The sequence below is a fragment of the Vanacampus margaritifer genome, chromosome 7 (genome assembly GCF_051991255.1).
Source record: "Vanacampus margaritifer isolate UIUO_Vmar chromosome 7, RoL_Vmar_1.0, whole genome shotgun sequence".
NCBI lineage: Eukaryota > Metazoa > Chordata > Actinopteri > Syngnathiformes > Syngnathidae > Vanacampus > Vanacampus margaritifer.
The window spans coordinates 8,244,005-8,265,788 of record NC_135438.1 but is presented as its reverse complement, the minus strand read 5'-3'; the positions used below and the strand labels follow the sequence as shown (position 1 = coordinate 8,265,788).

Below are 21,784 nucleotides of genomic sequence, written 5' to 3'. Positions count from 1 at the left end.
TTTTGGCCTTGGAGGCATATGCTAGAATAAAAGCAAATGAACCCTGAATTAATATAAATGACAATTTATTTATGTACTTCAGTCAGAGTTAATTTACTAAACGACTTGCAGTCTTTTAGGCATTCACAAAAACTTCACAAAATTGAAAACAAGCAAACAAGTGTGGCATTAACATAGGTCCCATTCCAACAATAATGCAAACAAATCTGTGTGGCTTTAATACTTCAACTTTTCACGAAACAATATTTAAATACCATATGTGGACTGCAGTTCTTTAACACTAAACCTATCTAGACACCATGCAAATAAATAAAACAAATGTACATATACAAATTTATGCATGCTTTTCCTAATACTAAATGTGTTTTGGAGTAATTTACACAATATATAAACACTAAATAGACAAAACTGTAAACTTCCTCATAACTTGCAGTTTGGAATTCATCCTCTGTTGCAAAAAGTCTTTTCTATCTGCTTTACAGCATTTGGGTTTAGGACAAAGCAGTGAATTATTACTTTGGCGCCATCTAGTGGAAACTTGGTGTTTCTCTGAGGTTAGTAGCTTGAGAAGTCTCCTTTGCTTTTACTTTTATCATGTGTAATGCCAAAAGGTGAGGTAAATGACTTAATACAGTTTGTGAAAACTGCTCGTTCAAATATTTGTGTCATCTTGTCAAGTAATGCAGTTTATGCTAGCGTGTTAGTTAGCTAATACTATTGATGAGCCTCGTGGGAAGATGTGTTGTATTGAATAAATTAACTGCTAAAAAGAATCATATACTGTATGAAATATGGGTTAATGACTGGATACATGCAAGATGTATCATGTATGGTTGGTATTAATTATTGATGATCTCGCTCAAAACACAGGCAATTCCTAGTGCTACAATCTGCTTTTAAGTGCTTTGGTTCCATCTTGTGGAATTTAGACGCAATTACAGTTAGGTCAGTGTTAATTTTCGAGGGTTGACATGATTTGATTATTTGGTATAAATTATGTCTTAAATCTTAATCCAATTGTTGTAAATAAGAATATATATACTGTAGCGCTATTTTTCGAGTGAGAAGGCATGTTTTACAAATTCCCAAAAATATTGGACGTTTGTATCTCAATAAAAAGCATCATTTTTCTCAAGATTGGAACTTTTTTTTCTTGGAAAAAATCCAACGTTATTCTTACATCATTACAACTTTAGATATGTATAGATTTTTAAAAAAAAATTTAACTGTAAAAGAACATATTTTTCCTTGTCATTTAGGCAGTGATGCTAGTTGGCGTAAAGAGTATGAGGGGTGCCTTGGCAAACATTTCTTCCCTGGACCCCAAAAGTTTGACACACAGACAGATGACAATAACACTAACCCCCTTTATCATCAGGCTGCGCTTTACACTTGGACCTATGTGTATTTCCCTGCGAGCACACACTCGTGTCCTTGCTGAGGATGCTGGTGTCGACGCGTGACAGCGTGCACATGCTGCTCTGGCGACCCGGCCGGCGCCGCCTGTTCTGAAGCTCCAGCTCGTCGTAGCTGGTCACCCGGATGAACGGACACCAGCTGAAAACACGCTTGAAGCCAGCTCGGAACCTGATCCGAGGTCCACCCACCCCCACCCCCGATCCGTTTTAGTCGGATACTAACGCGGGTTTGTAAAATTGTGGGGTTTGGGCGCTCACCTGCTATTGAGGCAGCAGTAGATGATAGGATTGTACATGGTGGAGCTCATGGCCAGCCACAGGACTGCCAGGTAGACCTGCTGGATGGACTTCCACTTGCTCAGACGTTTGTTGAGACCCGTCACCATGAAGTAGACGTGATAAGGCAGCCAGCAGAGGGCGAAGGTCACCACCACAATCATCATCATCTTCACAATCTGCAGTGAGGACAGAAGGGACATCAAATCAGTCCCGCTACAATCCCAAAGGGGGACGTTCCTGTCATCTCCACCACAAATGGAAGGCCGACACATTATGCCAGCTTTGTCTCGTCCCAAAACACTTTTATCTTCAACGGCTCAATTTTGCCAGCTAATTGCGCCTTTGATGTTTTTTTGTGTCCAGTGATGAGCTTTAAACTATTGCACCTGTCTCCATCTCTTTGTGGGTTCTGATTCGTTTAAACTATTGCACCTGTCTCCATCTCTTTGTGGGTTCTGATTCGTTTGTGTCAATTAGTCTGAATTTTATGTTCCTACCAGCATTAACTCATTCACTGCCATTGACGGCTATAGACGTCAAAAATTCATTTGAACTATTTCTATTAGTTTAACATTTTTTCCACTTTTGCTAACAAGAGTATGAAAACCTAGAAAAAAATATATTGTAAATTTAGAACAGATACAAAATTTGTGATTGATCGTTATTTAACAAGCGAAGTCATGTGATTAATTACAATAAAAAAATGTAATCGCCTGACGGGCCTAATTAAAAATAAGGGACATTTAATGATAATTAATCACATGATAATTTTATATCTGTTATAAATGTACAATAAAAAAATCTAGGTTTTCATAAAAAAATTAAATGAAATGAAAAAAAGTTCAACTAATAGCAATAGTTCACATGAATTTTTGACGTCTATAGTCGTCAATGGCAGTGAATGAGTTAAAGATGAGCTACCTTCAAATAGATGTAAAAAAAAATGCATTCGTTTTCCAGTGAATATTTCTGTAACTCAACTGCCTGTCACGTGACCCTGCGGCATTTTCCATGATTTATCAATAAAATGTTCTCTTTTGAGATTAATCCCGCCGCTGTCTAGAGAGAGTCTTACATCATGGCACCTGTGATTGCCCTTAATCCTCATATCAGACTCACTCAGCGCATTTCCAATGCAGGGATGTCAACCACACGAGTGCACTCATATTGTTGCAGACCGGATTGACTTTCAGCGTCAAAGATTTTCCATCGCATCTGTTTGTTGTCATCGAGCAGAATATTTAAGAATTGCCACAAAACTTTGAACAAGGCAGAGACATGGGTCAAGGAAGGTGCAGACCCATTAGTTTTTATTTGTGCTAACATGTTTTTATTTTGAATAATACAAATGCAACCCTCTACCTTCAAATTTCTGACATTTTTGGCAATTTTATAGAGATATAATGGCAATTTTATGTCTCTCTTCTTCTTTGTTTGGACATGTTATGGCCATTCCCCCCCCCCCCTGCCTTTTTTTTGCTATCAATCTCTGACATTTTTTTGTAAATTTGGAACATTTTATGGCAATTAGTTGGATTTTTTCTTTTTCTTCTTTTGTTTTCTTACATTTTATAGTTACTTTTTAAATGTTTTATATTCTAATAATTTAAATTCCATTTTCTGACATTTTTGGTAAATTTTCATGGTATTTTTTTAAATAATTTTCTGCTTTTCCTCTTCCTTTTGTACATTTTCCGGTCACTTTTTGGACATTTTTAGGTCATTTTAAAAGCTTTTTTTGTCTACCTTTTTCTATTGTTTTCTGACAACTTAAAATTTGGATTCAGACTTTTTTTTTTAAAATGTTTTAATTATTATTATTTTTTATCTAAATAATTAACTCATTTAAATAATTGTATCTAAAAAATACAACAACAAAAAAAACTATTACAAAATATATATATTTTTAACTTTATTATTATTTTTACTATTTTATCATAACACAAGCAAAGGAGTCGGAGTAATGCTTTTACCTTCCTTTTCGCCCGTAGCTGACCGTGATAGTTATCCGATGTGTCTCCGGGGATCTCTCCACCCCACAGGGTCACGCCAATGATGGAATAAGTGACGGCCATCACCACTAAAGGCACCACATAGACCAGGACAGTCACGATGATGTGGTACCTGAGTTGCAGACACAAATACAATGTCAGATGAATCCTGTCTGTGGACAGAAATTTCTTCTAGAATTCTTTGGCTCACATGAAAGGGTCGTCCGCCATACGGGGCCAAGCTACGTAGCACAGCGTCCTGTGGGGCAGGGTTCGAATTGTGGAGAAGTAGCCGAGGGGGAAGGCCAGGGCTACCGCCAGACTCCAGATGGTCACAATGACGGCCAGAGTGGCTTTGGCTGACAGACGAGGCTTTAGAGGATGGATGATGGCCATGTACCTGCGCATAAGCAGAAACTAATGACATTATTCCACTTTTAGGTTGTCATTTAGGATTTTCTAACCTGGCACCAAACATACATGCACCTTTTCCAATACGGAAAAGTCTTAATGAGAATTAGCCGTATAGAAAATTGATGTCGATAGTATTTCCAAATAATTTGGATTACAACTTGGACTTTTTTTTTTTTTTTATGTTTTGGACTGAGGTGAAAGCTGTTTCACGACATATTCAGCAACGTTAGCTACACCCACAAAAAAAAGTACAATCCTAAAAAAATTAATAAATGGCCAAAATTAATTTAAAAGTACCCAAAAAAATTTGATTTTGCTTCCTTTTTCCAATAAGAAACTGCTGTAAAAATAATTATTAGTAGCTTATAATGAGGGGGAAAAAAAACATTCAGATATTACTGTACAATGAACAGCAGAAGTTGGCAAACGTTTTCGTTCAAAGGTTATTTTTCACATAAACTAAAGTTAAAACAGATGTAAAATAGATAACAAAAAGTTGCATGTTAAGTTTTATTGTATTATCTATAACAAAGTCATAATTAACCATTTATGTAATTTAAACATAAATGTTTATAGTAAAACTGTGTTAGATTAACTCATTCACTGCCATTGACGGCTACAGACGTCAAAAATTGATTTGAACTATTTCTATTAGTTAAAAAAAAAAATTTCTTCCACTTTTGCCAACAAGAGTGTGAAAACCTAGGGGAAAAATATTGTACATTTAGAACAGATATAGAATTTGTGATTAATCGTTAGTTAACTAGTGAAGTCATGTGATTAATTACAATTAAAATTAATCACCTGACGGGCCTAATTTAAAAAATAATAATAATAGTAAGGGGTGTTTCATCATAATTAATCGCATGATAATTTTATGTTATTAATGTACAATAAAAAATATAGGTTTTCATAAAAAAATGAAATGAAATGAAAAATGGTTTAACTAATAGAAATAGTTCACATGAACTTTTGACGTCTATAGTCGTCAATGGCAGTGAATGAGTTAATGGATAAAAACATTCAAATTAACCAGTTAGGGATGAAAGATATTTAAACAACAATATTTCACCAATAATCCAACAATTATACAGCTTTTATTGTAGCCTTATTATTCTGTGGGCCAGATTAAAGAAGGATGCATAAACCGTAGTTTGACCCACTTACTTCAAAGGGTCAAATAAATAAATAAATAAATGATGTGGTTAAATGCAACATAGTTCTTCTTGAAACCATATATGAAGGTGCGGGTGCCGTCTATGTTGCCGTACCTGTCAATAGCGATGGCGGTCATGGTGTAAATGCTGGCGAACACCGCCGTGACCGGGAACAAGTTGTGGAAGGTGCAGTAGGGCGCCCCGAAGTACCACTCGCCGTGGGCCGCGTAGATGAAGTTGACGAGCGTGTTGAAGGCGGCCGTGGACGCGTCGCACAGCGCCAAGTTGAGCAGGAAGTAGTTGGTGACGGTCCTCATCCGCTTGTGCGCCAAGATGATCCACGCGACCACCGCGTTGCCCAGCAGAGCCACGCCGAGGACGGCGCAGTAAGCCACGGCCCACAGAGCCACTCGCCACGTCGGCTGCACGAACGGGTTAACCGGGGGGCTTCGGCTGGAGACGTTCGCGGCGGAGGACATTCCCGCTACGGGGTGCGCGCACATCCTGATGCGCGTACGCGTCCTGATGCGGCCACTTAAATCACAATACGCGACCCCTCCCTTCCCTTGGGGATTGGATGGGTGGCGAGGTGGAGCGCGAACTGACTGTAGGCTATATCCATAATATACTGTTGGCACCAAACATTTTACATTTCGGCTGTACAGTAGCCACTTTTGGCTAATAAATAAAACCCAGGAAAGCAAACTACGTTTTTGAATTCCTTGCTGGTTACTGGATCAAATCACACAATTTGGGCGAAATGGGTTTCATTCTCTTCACTTCATTTTTATTTTATTTTATTCATTTATTGTTATTTTTTATTCATTAATTTTTTCCTTTTTTGTGCTATTTTGGGGGGAGAATAAACAATTTCATGTCAACTTTATTTATTTTTACATTTTCTACCAGATGGTGCTTTTTTGGGGGGGAGGGGCGTTCATGTCAGTTCAAATTGTGACAATTTGATGGTTGAGATGTTGTAGCACACTGTTCAATTTTTTTTTTAAATAAAAATAAAATTAATAATTTTTTTTAATTTCTTGGGGGGGGGGGGGGTTCGACTGATCCACAATTTGACCAGTATTTTTGGATTGGAAAAATGGAACAATTGGGTCACAGTTTGTAAAAAAAAAAAAAGAAGAAGGGTGAAATCTGTGTCAAATTTACCTAAGTAATGAATCTGTCTTTAAAAAAAAATATATAATTTTAAACCCAAAATGTGTTATTTTTGACCCAGCTGATTCATACACTCTAGAAATACTCTATGGTAATGCCAAAAATAACCTAAATTGTGTCAAAGAGTGACCGACGCAACTTTTTGCTCCAAAAATCTGGGTAAAATGAATAACCACTCTCCAACCACCACAAATAGGTTGTTTTTTTTGGGGCTGACCAAACTTTTTGTGTTAAATAAATAACCCCAAAAGTTGGGTCAGGAATAACCCAAATTCAGTCTATGAGGCCTAACTTTTTGGATTATTTAACTTTTTGGGTTAAATAACCAAAGATGTTAAATAACCCCAAAAGTTGGGTCACTCTTCCTGTAGGTTTTCCCGGCTGCGTTAGTTTAGCACGTCAGGTGCATACAGTTAAAAAAAAAAAAAAGTGAATATGAGGCTTGGCAAAGCCCTTTTGACGGCATATGATGTAGATAAGTGCACACCATTTAACAATTACCGTTATTATCAAATTGGATGTTTCTTTTTTCCGACTATGATTTTGACGGATTTGGGCTATGATCGAGTCAAAGTTGTATCCGAGCCTAGTGAGGATCAGCAGAAAATGAACGTGCTGCATGTTCACGTCACACTGGTTGAAAATAAAAAAGGTCAAAAAGGTCAAAAAGTGTGTTTTCCTCCCAGCAAGACCTCATTAGGTCTTTTGGGCAACTCCCCAACTCAAATGTCACCGTTCTGTTTCCCTCCCCGCATCTCCTGCACCCATAAGCTAAAAAGGTTACGGCCTCTGAAGTTCATTCACGCCATTCCTAATTCTTCCTCTATGTCACATGAATAAGTCAGGTGCTGTTTAATCTCAAGGGGGGCCGCAGAGGGCGGAGGTTTTAACAGTGCTGCGTCATACAGAGAGCTATTTCTAATATAAAGGGCGAAAACAAAACGAGTTACAACATACAACCCCAAAAATGAACAAATTCATTTGATCATTCGTTGACAGTCAATTGCTATTCTGTAAAGGCAGAATCTTTTGGAAAACGAAGGTGTTTCTGGTGCACTCTGCTGGTCAAATTGTGTGTGTGCGCCTTTAACTAAGTGTGCACATGTGACAAGAATTGGCAACGAAGACTATAAAATCATGTCACATTTTTTGAACACTGTGCGCTACAACATCTCAACGATCAAATTGTTACAATTTGAACTGACATGAAAGGAATAGCTTCATTTTGTTTGTTGTCACATTATAAAGTGGAACTTCTCACATTAAAAATTGAAACTTTTTAAAACATGAAATTTACCACATTAAACCTCCAAAATGTTCACTTTAAAATATGAAAAACTTAAAACGCTGAGACATGAAATTGCAATATTGCTTCACAACTTGAACCATAGCACGTTAAAAAATTGTATTTCTTAGGTTAAAATGTGACATTGATAAAGTTATAGCCAGAAATTAATCACATTAGAACATGAAATTAATAACATACAACGCAAGGCTTCAAATACTGTAAAAAAAATATTTTTTTTTGTGCAAATCACTGCCTTCATTTGTCGAGTAATTTTGAGGAGCAATTTCTTTCATGTGGTCGAAGACGGGAATTTTGGATGGGAAGTCACTTAACTCATTGACGGCTATAGACGTCAAAAATTCATTTGAACAATTTCTATTAGTTTAACATTTTTTCGACTTTTTGTTAACAAGTGTATGAAAACCTATATTTTTTTATTGTCCATTTAGAACAGATATAACATTTGTGATTAATTGTGAGTTAACTAGAAAAGTCATGCGATAATTACGATAAAAAATTTTAATCGCCTGACGCCCCAAATTTTTTATAATCTTTAAGTCGCGTCAGGCGATTAAAATTTTTCATTAATCACACATTTTATATCTGTATTTCAAAAAAAAAAAAAATCTAGGGTTTCATACTCTTGTTAACAAAAGTGGGAAAAATGTTAAACTAATAGAAATAGTTCAAATGAATTTTTGACGTCTATAGCCGCCAATGGCAGTGAATGAGTTAATGCTTCAATTCAAGCAGTAAACACTGGTTGTTTGCCGCGTGTCTTTATCAAGGAATGGACTCTTCTGCTGTATTTCAATACTTGTTAATTATTAATTTTGTTCCATGTACTGGTGTGAGGGACTGAAAAAAAAATCTAACCAGTAAACTATTTGTCACTTTGCATAGTCAGATGACTTCACCGTTAGTCGTTACTGAAAAAAAAAAAAAAAAAAAAGGCTATTTCTTTGTACTTATTACTCAATGGAGTTATATTTACCCCAATGTTAAGTCATATCCGTAGTTTATTAACAGAATGTTTGCACATCCCAAGCAGTCCACTTTGCATGAAGTGTACGAGTGACTTGAGGGAACACCCGCAGCGAGCAGACAGTGAGCATGTACTTCCTCTTACATCACAAAGTGAAATGTGATCTGCGAGAGGAGGGCCTTCCATAAGGCACAAATGGGAGGACCGGATCAGAGAACTGTAACCGGGGCTGAGCCGCTGCTTGCGTTTTACCACCAAATACTTCCCAGCTCCTGCGAGACGCGACTTGGCGGAGATTACGCTCGAGGTTGGTACGTAAAACACTGCCATTGGTTACAAAGCTGGGTGTTGGCAGGCAGGTAAGGGAAATATGGTGCAGGATTTGAAGTAGGTGACAGGGTGACATAATTCCAGTGTGCGGCGTTGTACTAAAGTGTTCAAAACACTCAAACAATTACAGCTGTTGTTGGGAAGCAATATATCATCCCTAAGATGTGCGATTATTATGAGAAGTGGGGGAAAAAGTACATTTCTTCTCATACTGAGCTTTCTCAAGAGCAACAGTATGTTTTGCTGGGGTGCATTGTTGATTTTGGAACAGCGAGCAGAGTGACGTTCGCAACAGCAGTTTGTTAAGGCACGAGAAAGACCATTTCAATATGTCTTGTGTCTTCATTTCAATGCAAGGCACGCAATAACGATGTTGTGCTCATGGGATGGCATTTATGAATGTTTTTTTTTTTTTTTAAATCTCATAGCAAATACAAAACCAGGTGAGTTCTCAGGTCCACTTGATTGTAAATGTTACATGAAAATTAGATATAAATCCATTTTTAACTCATTCACTGCCATTGACGGCTATAGACGTCAAAAATTCATTTGAACTATTTCTATTAGTTTAACATTTTTTCCCAGTTTTGTTAACAAGAGTATGAAAACCTAGAAATGTTTTTTTATTGTACATTTAGAACAGATATAAAATTTGTGATTAATTGTGAGTTAACTAGGGAAGTCATGCGATTAATTATGATTAAAACTTTTAATCGCCTGACGGCCCTAATTTTTAAAAATGTTTTCTTAAAAAAGAAAAAAAAAAGATTATTAAAAATGGTTTAAAAAATAATTTAAAATACTTTTTAAAAAACAAGAAGAATAGATAATAAAAAATTAGGGCCGTCAGGCGATTAAATTTTTCATAATTAATGGCATGACTTCACTAGTTAACTCACAATTAATCATACATTTTATATCTGTTCTAAATGTACAATATTTTTTTTTCTAGATTTTCATACTCAACAAAAACTGGACTGCTCATGAGGTCACTTCTCGGTCAAATCTGCACTATGCAAATGATGTGACAAAGAGTGCTCTTTGATCAACTAGTTGCGCTAACGTCCTCAAATATCACATGTAAATTTGCAAGGGAGTGCAAGTTTAAAAAGAGGGCTGTTTTGTTTATTCTGACACCAAGAATGGTTAAATATGCAAGTTGCACTCTCTTCAAAAAAAGCGCCTGGAGGAACAAGTATTAGTGTATGACAATCTTCTCTTGTATAAAAAATCATATCTCAGCATTATCTAACTAAAAGTCTCAACTGTACGATCTCTCTCTTCACAATGAGACAAAAAAGATGAGAGTCTGGAGTTTAACCTTCAACCTCGTTCCCTGGGTCACTCATTAAAGTCAAATGGCTCACTGCTAATGACACCTCTCGGTAGCAGCACTCACCTTTTTTCTAAATTTGGTCATGTGACGTTGGCTAGCTGGGCCATGATTGGTTGTTACCTGAGAAACTGTGATGTCATTTTTAGTCGGCAAAATGGATGGATAAAAAATGGTGGATTTTGCTGCTTCATTCATTCACCTGTTTTCTAAATTTGGTCATGTGACATTTACTAGCTTAGCCATGATTGGTTGTTACCTGAGTCCCTGAGCAACTGTGATGTCGTTTTCAGTCTAAAGCAAGTGGCAAAATGGCCGCCCCAAGATGGATAAAAATTGGTGGATTTTGCTGCTTCATTCATTCACCTGTTTTCTAAATTTGATCATGTGACATTCACTAGCTTAGCTATGATTGGTTGTTACCTGAGTCCCTGAGCAACTGTGATGTCATTTTCAGTCAACAGCAAGTGACAAAATGGCCGCCCACATGAGATGCATAAAAAATAGTGGATTTTGCTGCTTCATTCATTCACCTGTTTTCTAAATTTAATCACTAGCTTAGCTATGATTGGTTGTTGACCGAGTCCCTGAGCAACTGTGATGTTGTTTTCAGTCGAAAGCAAGGGGCAAAATGGCCGCCCCCTGAGTTGTATAAAAAATTGGTGGATTTTACTGCTTCATTCATATACCACAAATGCAATATTAATTAGAATACCATTTAGGCTAGTGGGATCGCAAAGAACATATTGTAAAGATAATTTTCGGGTTGATTGATCCCTTAAAATTTTTGAATCTGTATCAGAATGATTCAATTTAAGTTGATTTGATGAACAACTGGACCCTGATAATCTCTCAGGGGCGCACAAGTGAAGTGAGCACATCCTGGTCTTTGCCCTCAATAGATGGAGCGCCTCTCTTTGCCGCCGATGTCCCGCGTCGCCATTTGCGGCGGCACGCACGGCAATGAGCTGACGGGGGTGTACGTGGTGCGGGAGATGGAGAAAAAGAAGGTGGACAAGATCGGCTCTGTGTCTGTAACGACGGTCCTTTCCAATCCGGAGGCCGTTAAAGTGTGTAGACGGTACACGGACAAAGATCTCAATCGCTGCTTCACAGACGCTTTGCTGAGGTATGCGCAAAAAAAAAAAAAGCTAAAATGCTACCGTAACAGTTTGACTCTGTTAAAAAACACTTGCGTTTTTGGGACTTCCAGTGCGCCGCTAACGGCCTCCTCACCGCACGAGATGAAGCGAGCTCACGAGCTGAATGCTCTGCTTGGCCCCAAAGGAAGTCCACAGGCCGTGGACTTCCTGTGCGACATCCACAACACCACCTCCAACATGGGCGTGTGCTTCATCTTTTACCGCTTTGACTGGATCGCCCTGCACCTTTTTAAATACGTACAGGTAAGCTAAGCTAGCAATGTTGTTTGTTCAGCCTCGGTTTCATCGGACCGTAATACATTTTCCTACATGAGTTCTGGAGATTTAAAGTGTGTCACCCAACCGGGGGGGTTGTTGTCACATTTACTTGCCAGAAATTCCTTCAGCTTCTTTAATGTTGCTTTCGGCCTCTTATAAGCCTCCCTAACCAATTTTCCGCTCGGCTTGTCATCAGTTTTGGAGGGAGTTCTTGTGTAATGTGGTTGTGGACTGTGGTCATGCCATTTTCTGACTGTCTTTATTGTGTTTTGTACACTTCTATGAGATCTCACTGTTGCTGTGGGAACTCCATGTGGGCTAATTATTGTTGAGATGTGACTAAAAATGCGCTCACTAGATTATCTGAACTTTATTCCGGGTTGAAAAGAGGCACTTAAAATGGTGGCAGGGGTGAGCAGACTCCCATTCAACATGAGTCTAAATGTGATTGGTTAATTTGATGATTTGTTTTTCTCAGAGTAAAGCATCATTTGGGCCTGTGAGAGCAATCCAGTTTGACACAACACCCGCAGAGGCCTACTCACTTGACGCTGTGGCCAAACATGGCTTTGGTGAGTTTGCATGCTTTAATGTGTTACATTGTCCGTGTCGCTTAAGAGCCATAATTCCGTAATTCATTATCAAGTAACAACTTCGGTGGTTCAAAATTCCTTTTAGGGAAATGTATTATTTTTCTAGAGATGACAATTAGAATTTCATGTTTTTCAATTCCTGCCTTATAACGGTTTCAAACAACAATTGGTTCTTTTTCTCTTGACATGTACAGCGTTGGAGGTCGGACCTCAACCCAACGGGGTGATCAGAGCAGACATTTACAACATGGTGACGGAAACGCTGGACCTCATCATGGATTGGCTTGAACAATTTCATTCCGGTGAGCTCACCAAATGTATTTATACCAAAAAAAAAAAAAAAACACTATTAAAATGAAAACCGGAACTTCAAATAATAGAATTATGACAATTACAAGAATAAAGTTGTAACATGAAGGGATAAATATGTAAATGTTGCAAAAGCAAAAAAGTAATATCATAAAAAATAATGTGAAAAAAAATGTAACTGAGAAAAAAAATGTAACTGAGAAAAAAAGTTACGACAAGTCAAAGCAATAAAGTTAAGAGAAAGTATTTGCAAAGTTATAAAATTCAAGTTATTATAGTAAAATAATTTATTGTTTATGAGAATAAATTGACGATTGACTGAAGCGCACACTTTGTGATTTCAGTGTGTGTGGTTCATCGCGTTATTCCTGACTGAAACGCAGCTACGAATTTAAGCTTGTAATGATTTTTATTTTTTTTTTAAAGGGAGAAATGTGTTCTCAAAACATTTTTACTTCATTCCTATTAACCTTATTTTCCAATGAAATATTACCAATTAATTGTCTCACAGATTATATATCGTTAGCCTATAGCATAATTAATTATGTTAACTGTATCCAAAAAAAAAAAAAAAACCAATGTTCTCGCTAAAAATATATATTTATTCTTCAAGTTAATGTAGATTCTCAGTCATCGAGGCACCCGGACTCCTTGTTTGTTGAATTTGTTATGTTTTTCGAAAATATTCAAAAATGATTCAAACAACCGCGCTATTAGGCTAACGACATCAAACTCCGCGCAAAGCCAAAGTGGTGAGGATGTCGTCAATTTGACAGGAAGTACGTTCCAGGGCGGTGAAGTAGAGACCTTTTGTCAGACCGAAGTCCTCGACTACCCGAGAGATCCGACCACTAACGAGGTCACAGCTGCTGTCCATCCCCAGCTGCAGGTACAACACAGCACATGTGGTTCTGCAGCTACCTGCTTTGTAGCTATTAAGTGCTCGTTTCCATTTTCCACGGCGCAGGACAACGACTTCAAGCTTCTCCTTCCCGGGGATCCCATCTTCCAGTCGTTCAATGGGGAGGTAGTGAAGTACGAGGGAGAGGAAGCCTACCCTTTATTTGTCAACGAATGTGCCTACTACGAGAAGAAGATTGCCTTCCACTTAGCTCGGAAAATCAGCATTAGCATCCCATCCGTCACCTTGAAGAAAGACTGAGCACCAAGGTTATTTTAGTTAACTAAAACTAACGGAAAAACGAAAACAAAAATTCAAAAAAAAAAATTGCTTAAAAAAATAAAAGAAAACTAACTGAAACTACATTTTATGTTTAAAAAGCTAACTAAAACTATAGTTATAGCACAAATGTCCTTTGTTTTAGTCTTTGGTAATCAACTTAATGCATGATGAGCCTTTGGGGATGATTTATTTTGATAGCAGCCAATAGAAAAAAAAGATGACGTTGCTCCCATGGTGTTTTTTAAATACTGCGCACAAGTAATACAATTTTTTTTTTAACTAAAACTAATACTGAAACAAACTAAAACCAAGCATTTATGAAATAACTAAAACTAAGAAAAAACTAACAGAACCGCCCTGAAAACGAATTAAAACTACCTAAATTTAAAAGACAAAACTCCAAAACGAAATAAAAACTAACTAAAATGAAAAAGTCCAATACTATAATAACCCTGCTGAACCCTCGTTGAAGTCGCCGATTTCAAATTGTAATTGCAGGAAGAAAATATTTTTATTAATCGCACATGATTCCTTTAAAGAAGTGGTGAATGAGTTTCTTCAAAAAAACAGAATAAACTAGGCTGACTGTTTAGCTAATCTAGCAGCTACTTCTCCTTGTTTGTTGTGGTGAATGACTAACGTGAGACACTCTTAGCACAAACCTCATCACAACATCATCTGCGTTTCCATTACAGTTTTTCGCAAAAATAAAAGCGATATTTCGATCAAGTACAATTTCGACTTGCCGGTGTTTCCATTGACGAGCGTTTCGCTTCTGAAGCGCAATTCTCGTCACGTCACGTCTCGCGGGATCTCGCAGTTCTGTGGGAGGTGCTCATGATGTTTACGGAAGACAGACGCCCGGAGTTGTTAATATTACTTTAAAAACATCTACCTCCCCTCATCGGGCGGGCTCGGCCATTTGGTGTTGGTGTGTGCGCGCGCACTTATAACTCGTGTTATGGTGCGGACGGATGGATTTCAACAACGACGTGCGCCGTATGTCGCTCGTTGCCATGGTGATAGAGGCTAATTATTTATCCTCTTTTGCGTGTTGCAAATCATTGAAGATAGACTTCTTGTGAGAAAAACTCCTTGCAAAGATGATTTATTACAGAGAATTTCCGGTCACACAACACTGAACATCACGTAAAAGGTGGAATTCCAGGGTGCGTGTGTGTCCTCTTTTGCGGAACACAGCTTTTAAAGAATCCAAATCAGTAAGAGAACACCTATTCCTCCTCCCATCATGAATAAGTAAAACAGATTGGTTCTCACACAATATGTTACATAATATTATTTTCGTACACAGTCCGCAGCTGTGTTGATCTTTTTAGACAAAATATACTCTCAGGGTACTTTTCGTACTTTTTCCCAAAAACAATATCTCACAAACAAATTGAACTGGATTTAGAGTGGCCGTGAGTGATGGTGCTCTCAGGGTATGTGTGTGGCAAAATCTGTTCTCACGAACAGAATGTGTGTGCGCAAAACACTGAGAAGGAATTTTTAGACAAAAACAAGGTTAAGGTCAAATTATACTGAGTTCAACACTATTTCACCTACTCTACACATCTATAAAACATTTCAACATGGTTAATATATGAAATAAAGAATTAAAAATGTTAATAATGTATATCAATGGGCAACGGCCATTTCTCATAATATGAGACGTGCGTTGAACGCCGGCATATAGGCTCCATAACCGAATCGCTTCGTGCTTGGAAAGATTTGTTATCCCCTCCTGAGGCGAGCTCCGACACGAACTTCCTACTTCCTTTCCTCCGTGACCGGGCGGGGGTCACATGACTACAGGTGGTAAAATATGCTAACAAATAAAAGGTCACTACTTGTAGTCTGTAGACTATGAAGTTTTTGTTTAGGGGCATTTGTGCTCAGTCGTTCTCAGTTCACGTTTACTAAGAAGTAGGAGTTATCGGTGCATAAGTCTAGAGTGCCCTCTTGTGGCTGTGTGTGAAATTATATACCCATCGGTTTATTTTTTTCATGTACGCTCCGGAGTGTAAGTCGCAGAAACAGACAAACAAGTGTGACTTATAGTCTGGAAAATACGATAGTGGAACCACAACTTTCAAAACAATGTAAGGTCACTAAGTATCACACACACAACATTGGCCCAGTACGACCCCACCGCCCCCCGAAACTTAACTTGACAAACAAGATGTCCCGCTAACAAGAGCCGTTAGAACCTATTTGGATGCAGGCCAATATTTCAAATGAGGTGAAACTTGAACCACAATAAGACTACACTACAATTAATTTGCAGCTGCTGTTTTTTGTGTTCAGCTGCCTCCGGATACTTGAACGGGATATGTTATAGGTGTCATTTTCACGAAGGTGCCCATTTATTTTTCTTTCTTTTTTTACTGCAATCAAATACAGCAAAGGGCTGCAGTTTTTCTGCTTTATAAGCTGTCCTGCGTGATGGTCCAATGATTTTCCACTCACCGATGAGCCTTTTAAAACCTGGAGCTTGAATCGACATACTGTGTGTATTAAAGTTGTTTGATGTTTTTAAAGTCGCTGTTGCAATTTAAAAAAAAAAGTGAAAGTAAATTGTGCTTTTATTTATACCACCTGATTCAAATAAAACTATATATCTACTAATTGTGATGATTTCGATGACAATGATTTTTTTTGTGTGTGTGTGTTTGTCAAAAGTCTATTTTATTTGAGCTGAAGTGGTGTGTGTGTGAATATAATTTAATAAAACACTGTCATATTCAATTGCTTAGTCAACATTTATTTTGGACCCAAAAAGTACACCGACGTCACACTTTTTTCCCCCAATATACAAAATTCAAGCCTTTTTAAAAGACTTTTACAGAAATAACTACAGTTGGGAACTCCACATTTCAAGTTTTTTTTTTTTTTTTAAATCAAAAGTGAATCATCGTGAGAACCGCAAATCACATCAAGCGCAACAGAAGTGGTTACAATTCAAGTGAGTGACAATTTGTCAACACGACAAGCTAAATAAACGTCTGAGATGTGCAATTACGTGTTAAAAAAAAAATAATAATAATAATGGCAAAGTGAAGAGCAGCAGTGAAAGTGATGGCAACTAAAAGAAGGCAATCAATCTCCACAGCAACACCACAAGTGATAAATAATTCAGCATGCGCTTTTAGAGGAACGGCTACACAAACGCAATCAGGTAAAGAAGCGATACAACAAAATGGATATTGCGTAACGGCTAACATCAGCACTTTTTGATGATCTCTCCGCTTTTAAAATTTCATCTCTCAGCCGCCAACTTAGGCCACCCTGTAGGCGATCATACGCGTGTAGTTCTTGCGGTGGCTGCGGGCCGCCCAGAGGAACAAGGCGGACGCCATCATCTGCAGCGGGAAGGAGATGAGGGCGAGGTAGAGGGACCAGCCCAGCGATGACTCCACCCCCTCGGGCGGTCTGGCGTACTGGTGGAGGAGATCCACGCCGGCCAGGAAGCAGCACACGCTGCCCAGAGAGCACAGAGCTGACAGGGAAGAGGAGGGGACGTCAGCGATGGGGACGCCGACATGTTGGCGGACCAAATGTGGACCTCCAATGGGGGCGAAGGGGGAGCGGGTGCTCGCACACAGGATAGGTCAGTGTTGTTCTTCGCACTTCCTTTTATGAAGCTGTGCTGTCCACTTCCGTACGGAAAGCCATTTGAAATCCTTGAGATTCATCTTCGTACTCTCTTTGCCCAAACTATGCACGAGTAGGATGACTGGAATGTCCATATTGAATGCAGATAGCAAAGTGAAATAGGGATAGACTATCGCCGCCGATATTCAGCATTTTGACGAATATCGGCATCGGCCATTTTGAAGAATCATATGTCGTATAATAAATCCATTTAAAAAAAGAAAGTGTTAACTTCAGAGAATTCATTTAAATTCTTTTTTTTTTTTTCTTCCAGAGATGCTGCTGACCAAGCAAACATTTAATACTGTACTTCAGATATTTTGACATTTTTGAATACTTTATTTACTGTAGAAAGCAATTGTTTACGTTTTTATTTAACTTTTGAAAACATGCTACTGCCCGTGGGAGATCCTGGAACTTTTTGTTAGATCTTTTAAACAATTGACTAAGATTTTTTTTTAAACTCTACTAACCCTATAAGTTGCTCAATAAACATATGCTTTAAAAATCCCAAATAATTACGAGCTGGAGTTTGTATTTTCCCCAAATTTTGATGCCAGTATTTTCCCTTTTAATGAAAATGAATATCGGCTCCAAAAATCTGTTATCAGCCTCCTTGACTACTAATAATGGGTATCGTATCAGCACTGAAACAACCATATCAGTCTATTTCTAAACTGAAACCTCGTCAAATACATCAGTGGCAGAACTTCAAGTTAGGCAAGTCAAAATATGCCAGGGCTGATTTGTTTGTGCCAGTCCAGCCTTGGGAGTCACCAACCATTTTGAAAGAATCGATATTGGACTATGAAAAGAAATATCGATTCGATATCGATACATCGATTTTTTAAACCCAACCCTATTCCTGGACAACAAGCCGCTAATTTTTCCCACGCTAGTTTAATCACTGCAGCTTTAAATGTGACGCGGGTAATTGATGGATTTTTACAAACAAAAATAAAATATAAATATACGGGTGACCAAAGTGCAAAGCTGGCAACACTGCGACTCTTTTCGCAGCCATGTTGTTAGTGTAAGCAGGGATGACAACTACAATCCAATGAATCCATTAATAAACAAAACCAAATTAGCTGACAGCGACTTCCCCATGCGTCTGTCGGCGTTCTTACCTGCGAGAAGATGCAGCACTCCCACGGCCAGGGTGGGCGTGAAACTGCGGCACAGGCAAGCGCAGACGCCGATGAGGCCGCTGAGGAACACCAGGGCCAGAGACACCAGGGGCAGGAGAAACTGGCACCTCCACAAGTCTGCGGCAACATTGAAAAAAATTACTCCAACTGGAAAAGATGCAGCATTAACTACCAAGGAAGATGAGGCAGAGAAGGTCCCCAACCAAGCTCCATGACTAATCATTTTTCCCCAAAGAGCAGAGAGAATTGTTTGCATGTGTTTCTGTGCCGCGCTGAATAGCAGTTGCGGGAAGGTTCGAAATGAAGTAACATCTATGCTATATTCTGTTAGCACATCTATGGCGTATCATACAGTACGGTATGTTAGCATTAAGCTAGAAGCCTTTCGTTAACTCATTTACTGCCATTGACAGCTATAGACGTCAAAAATTCATATAAACTATTAACATTTTTTTCAATTTTTAACAAGAGCATGAAAACCTAGAATTTAGACATTTAGAACAGATATAAAATTTGTGATTAATCGTGAGTTAAGTAGTGAAGTCATGCGATTAATTACAATTACAAATTTTAATCGCCGGATGCCCCTACTTTTTAATAATCTTTTTTTTTTAATATATATATATTTTTTATAATCTTTTTTTCTTTTAAAGAAAAGATTATTAAAAATTAGTGGCGTCCGGCGATGACTTCACTAGTTAACTCATGATTAATCACAAATTTTATATCTGTTCTAATACAATAAAAAAAAAAAATCTAGGTTGTCACACTCTTGTTTACAAAAGTAGGAAAAAATGTTAAACTAATAGAAATAGGTCAAATTATTTTTTGGACGTCTATAGCCGTCAATGGCACTGAATGAGTCAATAATGTCTTTTTGTGAGGAAACTTTGTGGAAGTTTATCCCATTTTTTTTTCAAGGATTATTATGTCAACTCAAAATAATGCTCAAATTGCGGACATGCGAGCCCGAGGCACATCATTTCCAGTCGACAACAAAGTGTGGCGCTGGAGCTGGATAAAATGGCAGCCTCCTAACATGGATGAAAACTGTTGGAATAAACTTTTTAATTGTTATGCCACAAAGATAATATTGATCAGAAAACTGTGTTTGGACTAGTGGACAAACATAGAAATGATTTGTGCATATACAATTTTTGCTTGGAAGTTCAAAGCAAAAATATAAAGTGACAGGTTGTATTTTGAAAACCTGTATTGATCACTTGTAAGTCAAGGCACCACCGCATTCATTATAACATGTATTCATTCTTTTATATACTGACGAGGAGCCGTGTCTGTGTGGCACATTGTTAAAAATTAATTTTTCTGCTTTACTCATTTGAAAAAAAAAGACCACAAAAGACAATCTGAGCTAAAAAAAATAAAAATTAAAAATTCCATTACAGAAATTCCAAAACAGAATTTACAGTATGAATAAATTGCATTAGCAGTTAGCATTTAAGGCCAGAAACCGAGTTCCAAAATATTTAACACAAAACACAATCTTTTTTACAGGACATTGGTTAAAGGCTTACATGTCCTTAGCAGGTCCTCCTCGTTGTCGTGGTTTCTAAGGTATTTGTACTTTGGCAAGAACTGTTGCGGAAGAGTGAAGTGCTCACACTGCCTCTTAAACTTGGGATCTAAAGAAAAAAAACAACAAAAACAGTTGAGACATAAAATCAACAACATCAGATATTGGATGACAGTTAAATGACACACACAGATCGGGACGAGATTCCTCAGTCAGCAATGAACACATCAAAAAAACAACTTCGATCTCAAATTATATTATTAATTCAAGTCGTTTTAACCCTAACACTGTCACCAATTATAAATAAAGAACATATTTCTACTGATCGCTACCTGGCTCCTTGAACCAGTGGGACTGGCTGGGCACGAAAATGCACCACCACCACAGTCCCATGGTGCCGTTGAGGCGGTACAAGGTCTCGCTGGAGGCCTTCTCGTCGAACTCGCCATCGACGGAGTCGTCTCTCAACAACGAGGCGTTGCTTCCATCGTGTGCGCCCGGTGGGCTGCTGTACTGGTACCAGTGCTGGGTTCCCACCGCCACCGACAGGTACACGGCGGCCAGCAGGCTCAGCACGGAGCCGATGACCAAGGCTGTGGCGTAGCGGTTATCAACCATGGTATCAGCTCATTGGTTGAACTGCTTCCTGGTGGAAAACACTAGTGGAGTTTGAAGAAAGAAGAAAGCAACATTTTTATTTGGGTGTATTTTTATTCTTCTGCATATCATCTTTTAGAATTTTACTCAGTACTATTAGGGCAACTACGAGTGAGGCAAAACTGGGTGCCACTTATGAGTGGCATTATAATATTTTAACACGAATTGGTTACAATCTTGCATCACAACTAGTAGACTGGTAGAGCGAAGATATCAACAACTGCAATTTTGCCTGACTGGTAACATGTTAGACACTAGTCGTCCTGCTACTTGCTCTAGTTCGCTTAAAGCAAACTAGTACTTGGACTTTAAAACTGGATATCGAAAAAAATGCTCAACTGTGGTTGGTTAGCAATTTTTATCAATCGCTAATCGCGGATACTTAGATAACAATTTTTTTCATTAACTCACAACATAAGCGTTGGATCCCCTTCAATGATTTTTTTTCTTTGTTGACGTAAAAAGAAAACATAATTTGTATCGTATTTACCTCATTTCTAGGCAAAAGGGCGGTTTCTCCCGTACTGGAAACCAGCCAGGCCGACCTTTCTTCTTCTATGCCGTCTTCTTCATCTTCGCCTATAACAACCAACGTGAAAGCTAACATTGCCATCTAGTGGAGAAAATGGGATTACCCCAGAGAGCGCCCATTGACAGGTGTATCTAAATACATTTGAATAAGGTTTGGTTCCGTTATTTCAGCAGTTAAACGCATATGTTGTAACGCAGTAGATTAATTAAACACATGGGAAAATACTTTTCAAATGGCCAATTCCTATCTATAGCTTCTTTATGTAAAATATATATTTTTAAATCGTTTGAAGAGCAAGTTGTTAGCGTTTCCATTGCGAAAACAATTGTTATCTTTTATGGTGAAGTAACCACAGTTGTTCCACATTCCTTACAAAACA

General features: G+C 38.2%; 3 protein-coding genes across 5 annotated transcripts; 1 reads left to right on the top strand and 2 right to left on the bottom strand.

The window, feature by feature from the left end:
• Window positions 1-22: 22 nt before the first annotated feature.
• LOC144055661 (neuromedin-K receptor-like) lies at window positions 23-5,912 on the bottom strand. Its single transcript, XM_077571839.1, has 5 exons — window positions 5,374-5,912; window positions 3,900-4,088; window positions 3,671-3,821; window positions 1,677-1,873; window positions 23-1,587 (listed from the first exon to the last, which is right to left on the bottom strand). Exons 1-5 carry the CDS (start codon window positions 5,760-5,762, stop codon window positions 1,359-1,361), a joined length of 1,155 nt encoding a protein of 384 aa, XP_077427965.1. The 5' UTR covers window positions 5,763-5,912; the 3' UTR covers window positions 23-1,358.
• A 2,952-nt stretch (window positions 5,913-8,864) lies between these two features.
• Window positions 8,865-16,625, top strand: LOC144055575 (N-acyl-aromatic-L-amino acid amidohydrolase (carboxylate-forming) B-like). Of its 2 annotated transcripts, none has more exons than XM_077571668.1 (7): window positions 8,865-9,015; window positions 11,274-11,500; window positions 11,585-11,777; window positions 12,271-12,364; window positions 12,580-12,687; window positions 13,471-13,583; window positions 13,662-16,625. In XM_077571668.1, exons 2-7 carry the CDS (start codon window positions 11,274-11,276, stop codon window positions 13,854-13,856), a joined length of 930 nt encoding a protein of 309 aa, XP_077427794.1. In that variant the 5' UTR covers window positions 8,865-9,015; the 3' UTR covers window positions 13,857-16,625. The 2 variants fall into 2 exon arrangements, with proteins under 2 accessions (XP_077427794.1, XP_077427795.1); XM_077571669.1 differs by having other exon boundaries at window positions 8,874-9,019.
• Window positions 16,621-21,651, bottom strand: cldnd1b (claudin domain containing 1b). 2 transcript variants are annotated; one of them, XM_077571670.1, is made up of 5 exons: window positions 21,364-21,651; window positions 20,549-20,875; window positions 20,218-20,325; window positions 18,662-18,799; window positions 16,621-17,376 (listed from the first exon to the last, which is right to left on the bottom strand). In XM_077571670.1, exons 2-5 carry the CDS (start codon window positions 20,832-20,834, stop codon window positions 17,156-17,158), a joined length of 753 nt encoding a protein of 250 aa, XP_077427796.1. In that variant the 5' UTR covers window positions 20,835-20,875; window positions 21,364-21,651; the 3' UTR covers window positions 16,621-17,155. The 2 variants fall into 2 exon arrangements, with proteins under 2 accessions (XP_077427796.1, XP_077427797.1); XM_077571671.1 differs by having other exon boundaries at window positions 21,285-21,425.
• Between the last annotated feature and the right edge of the window lie 133 nt (window positions 21,652-21,784).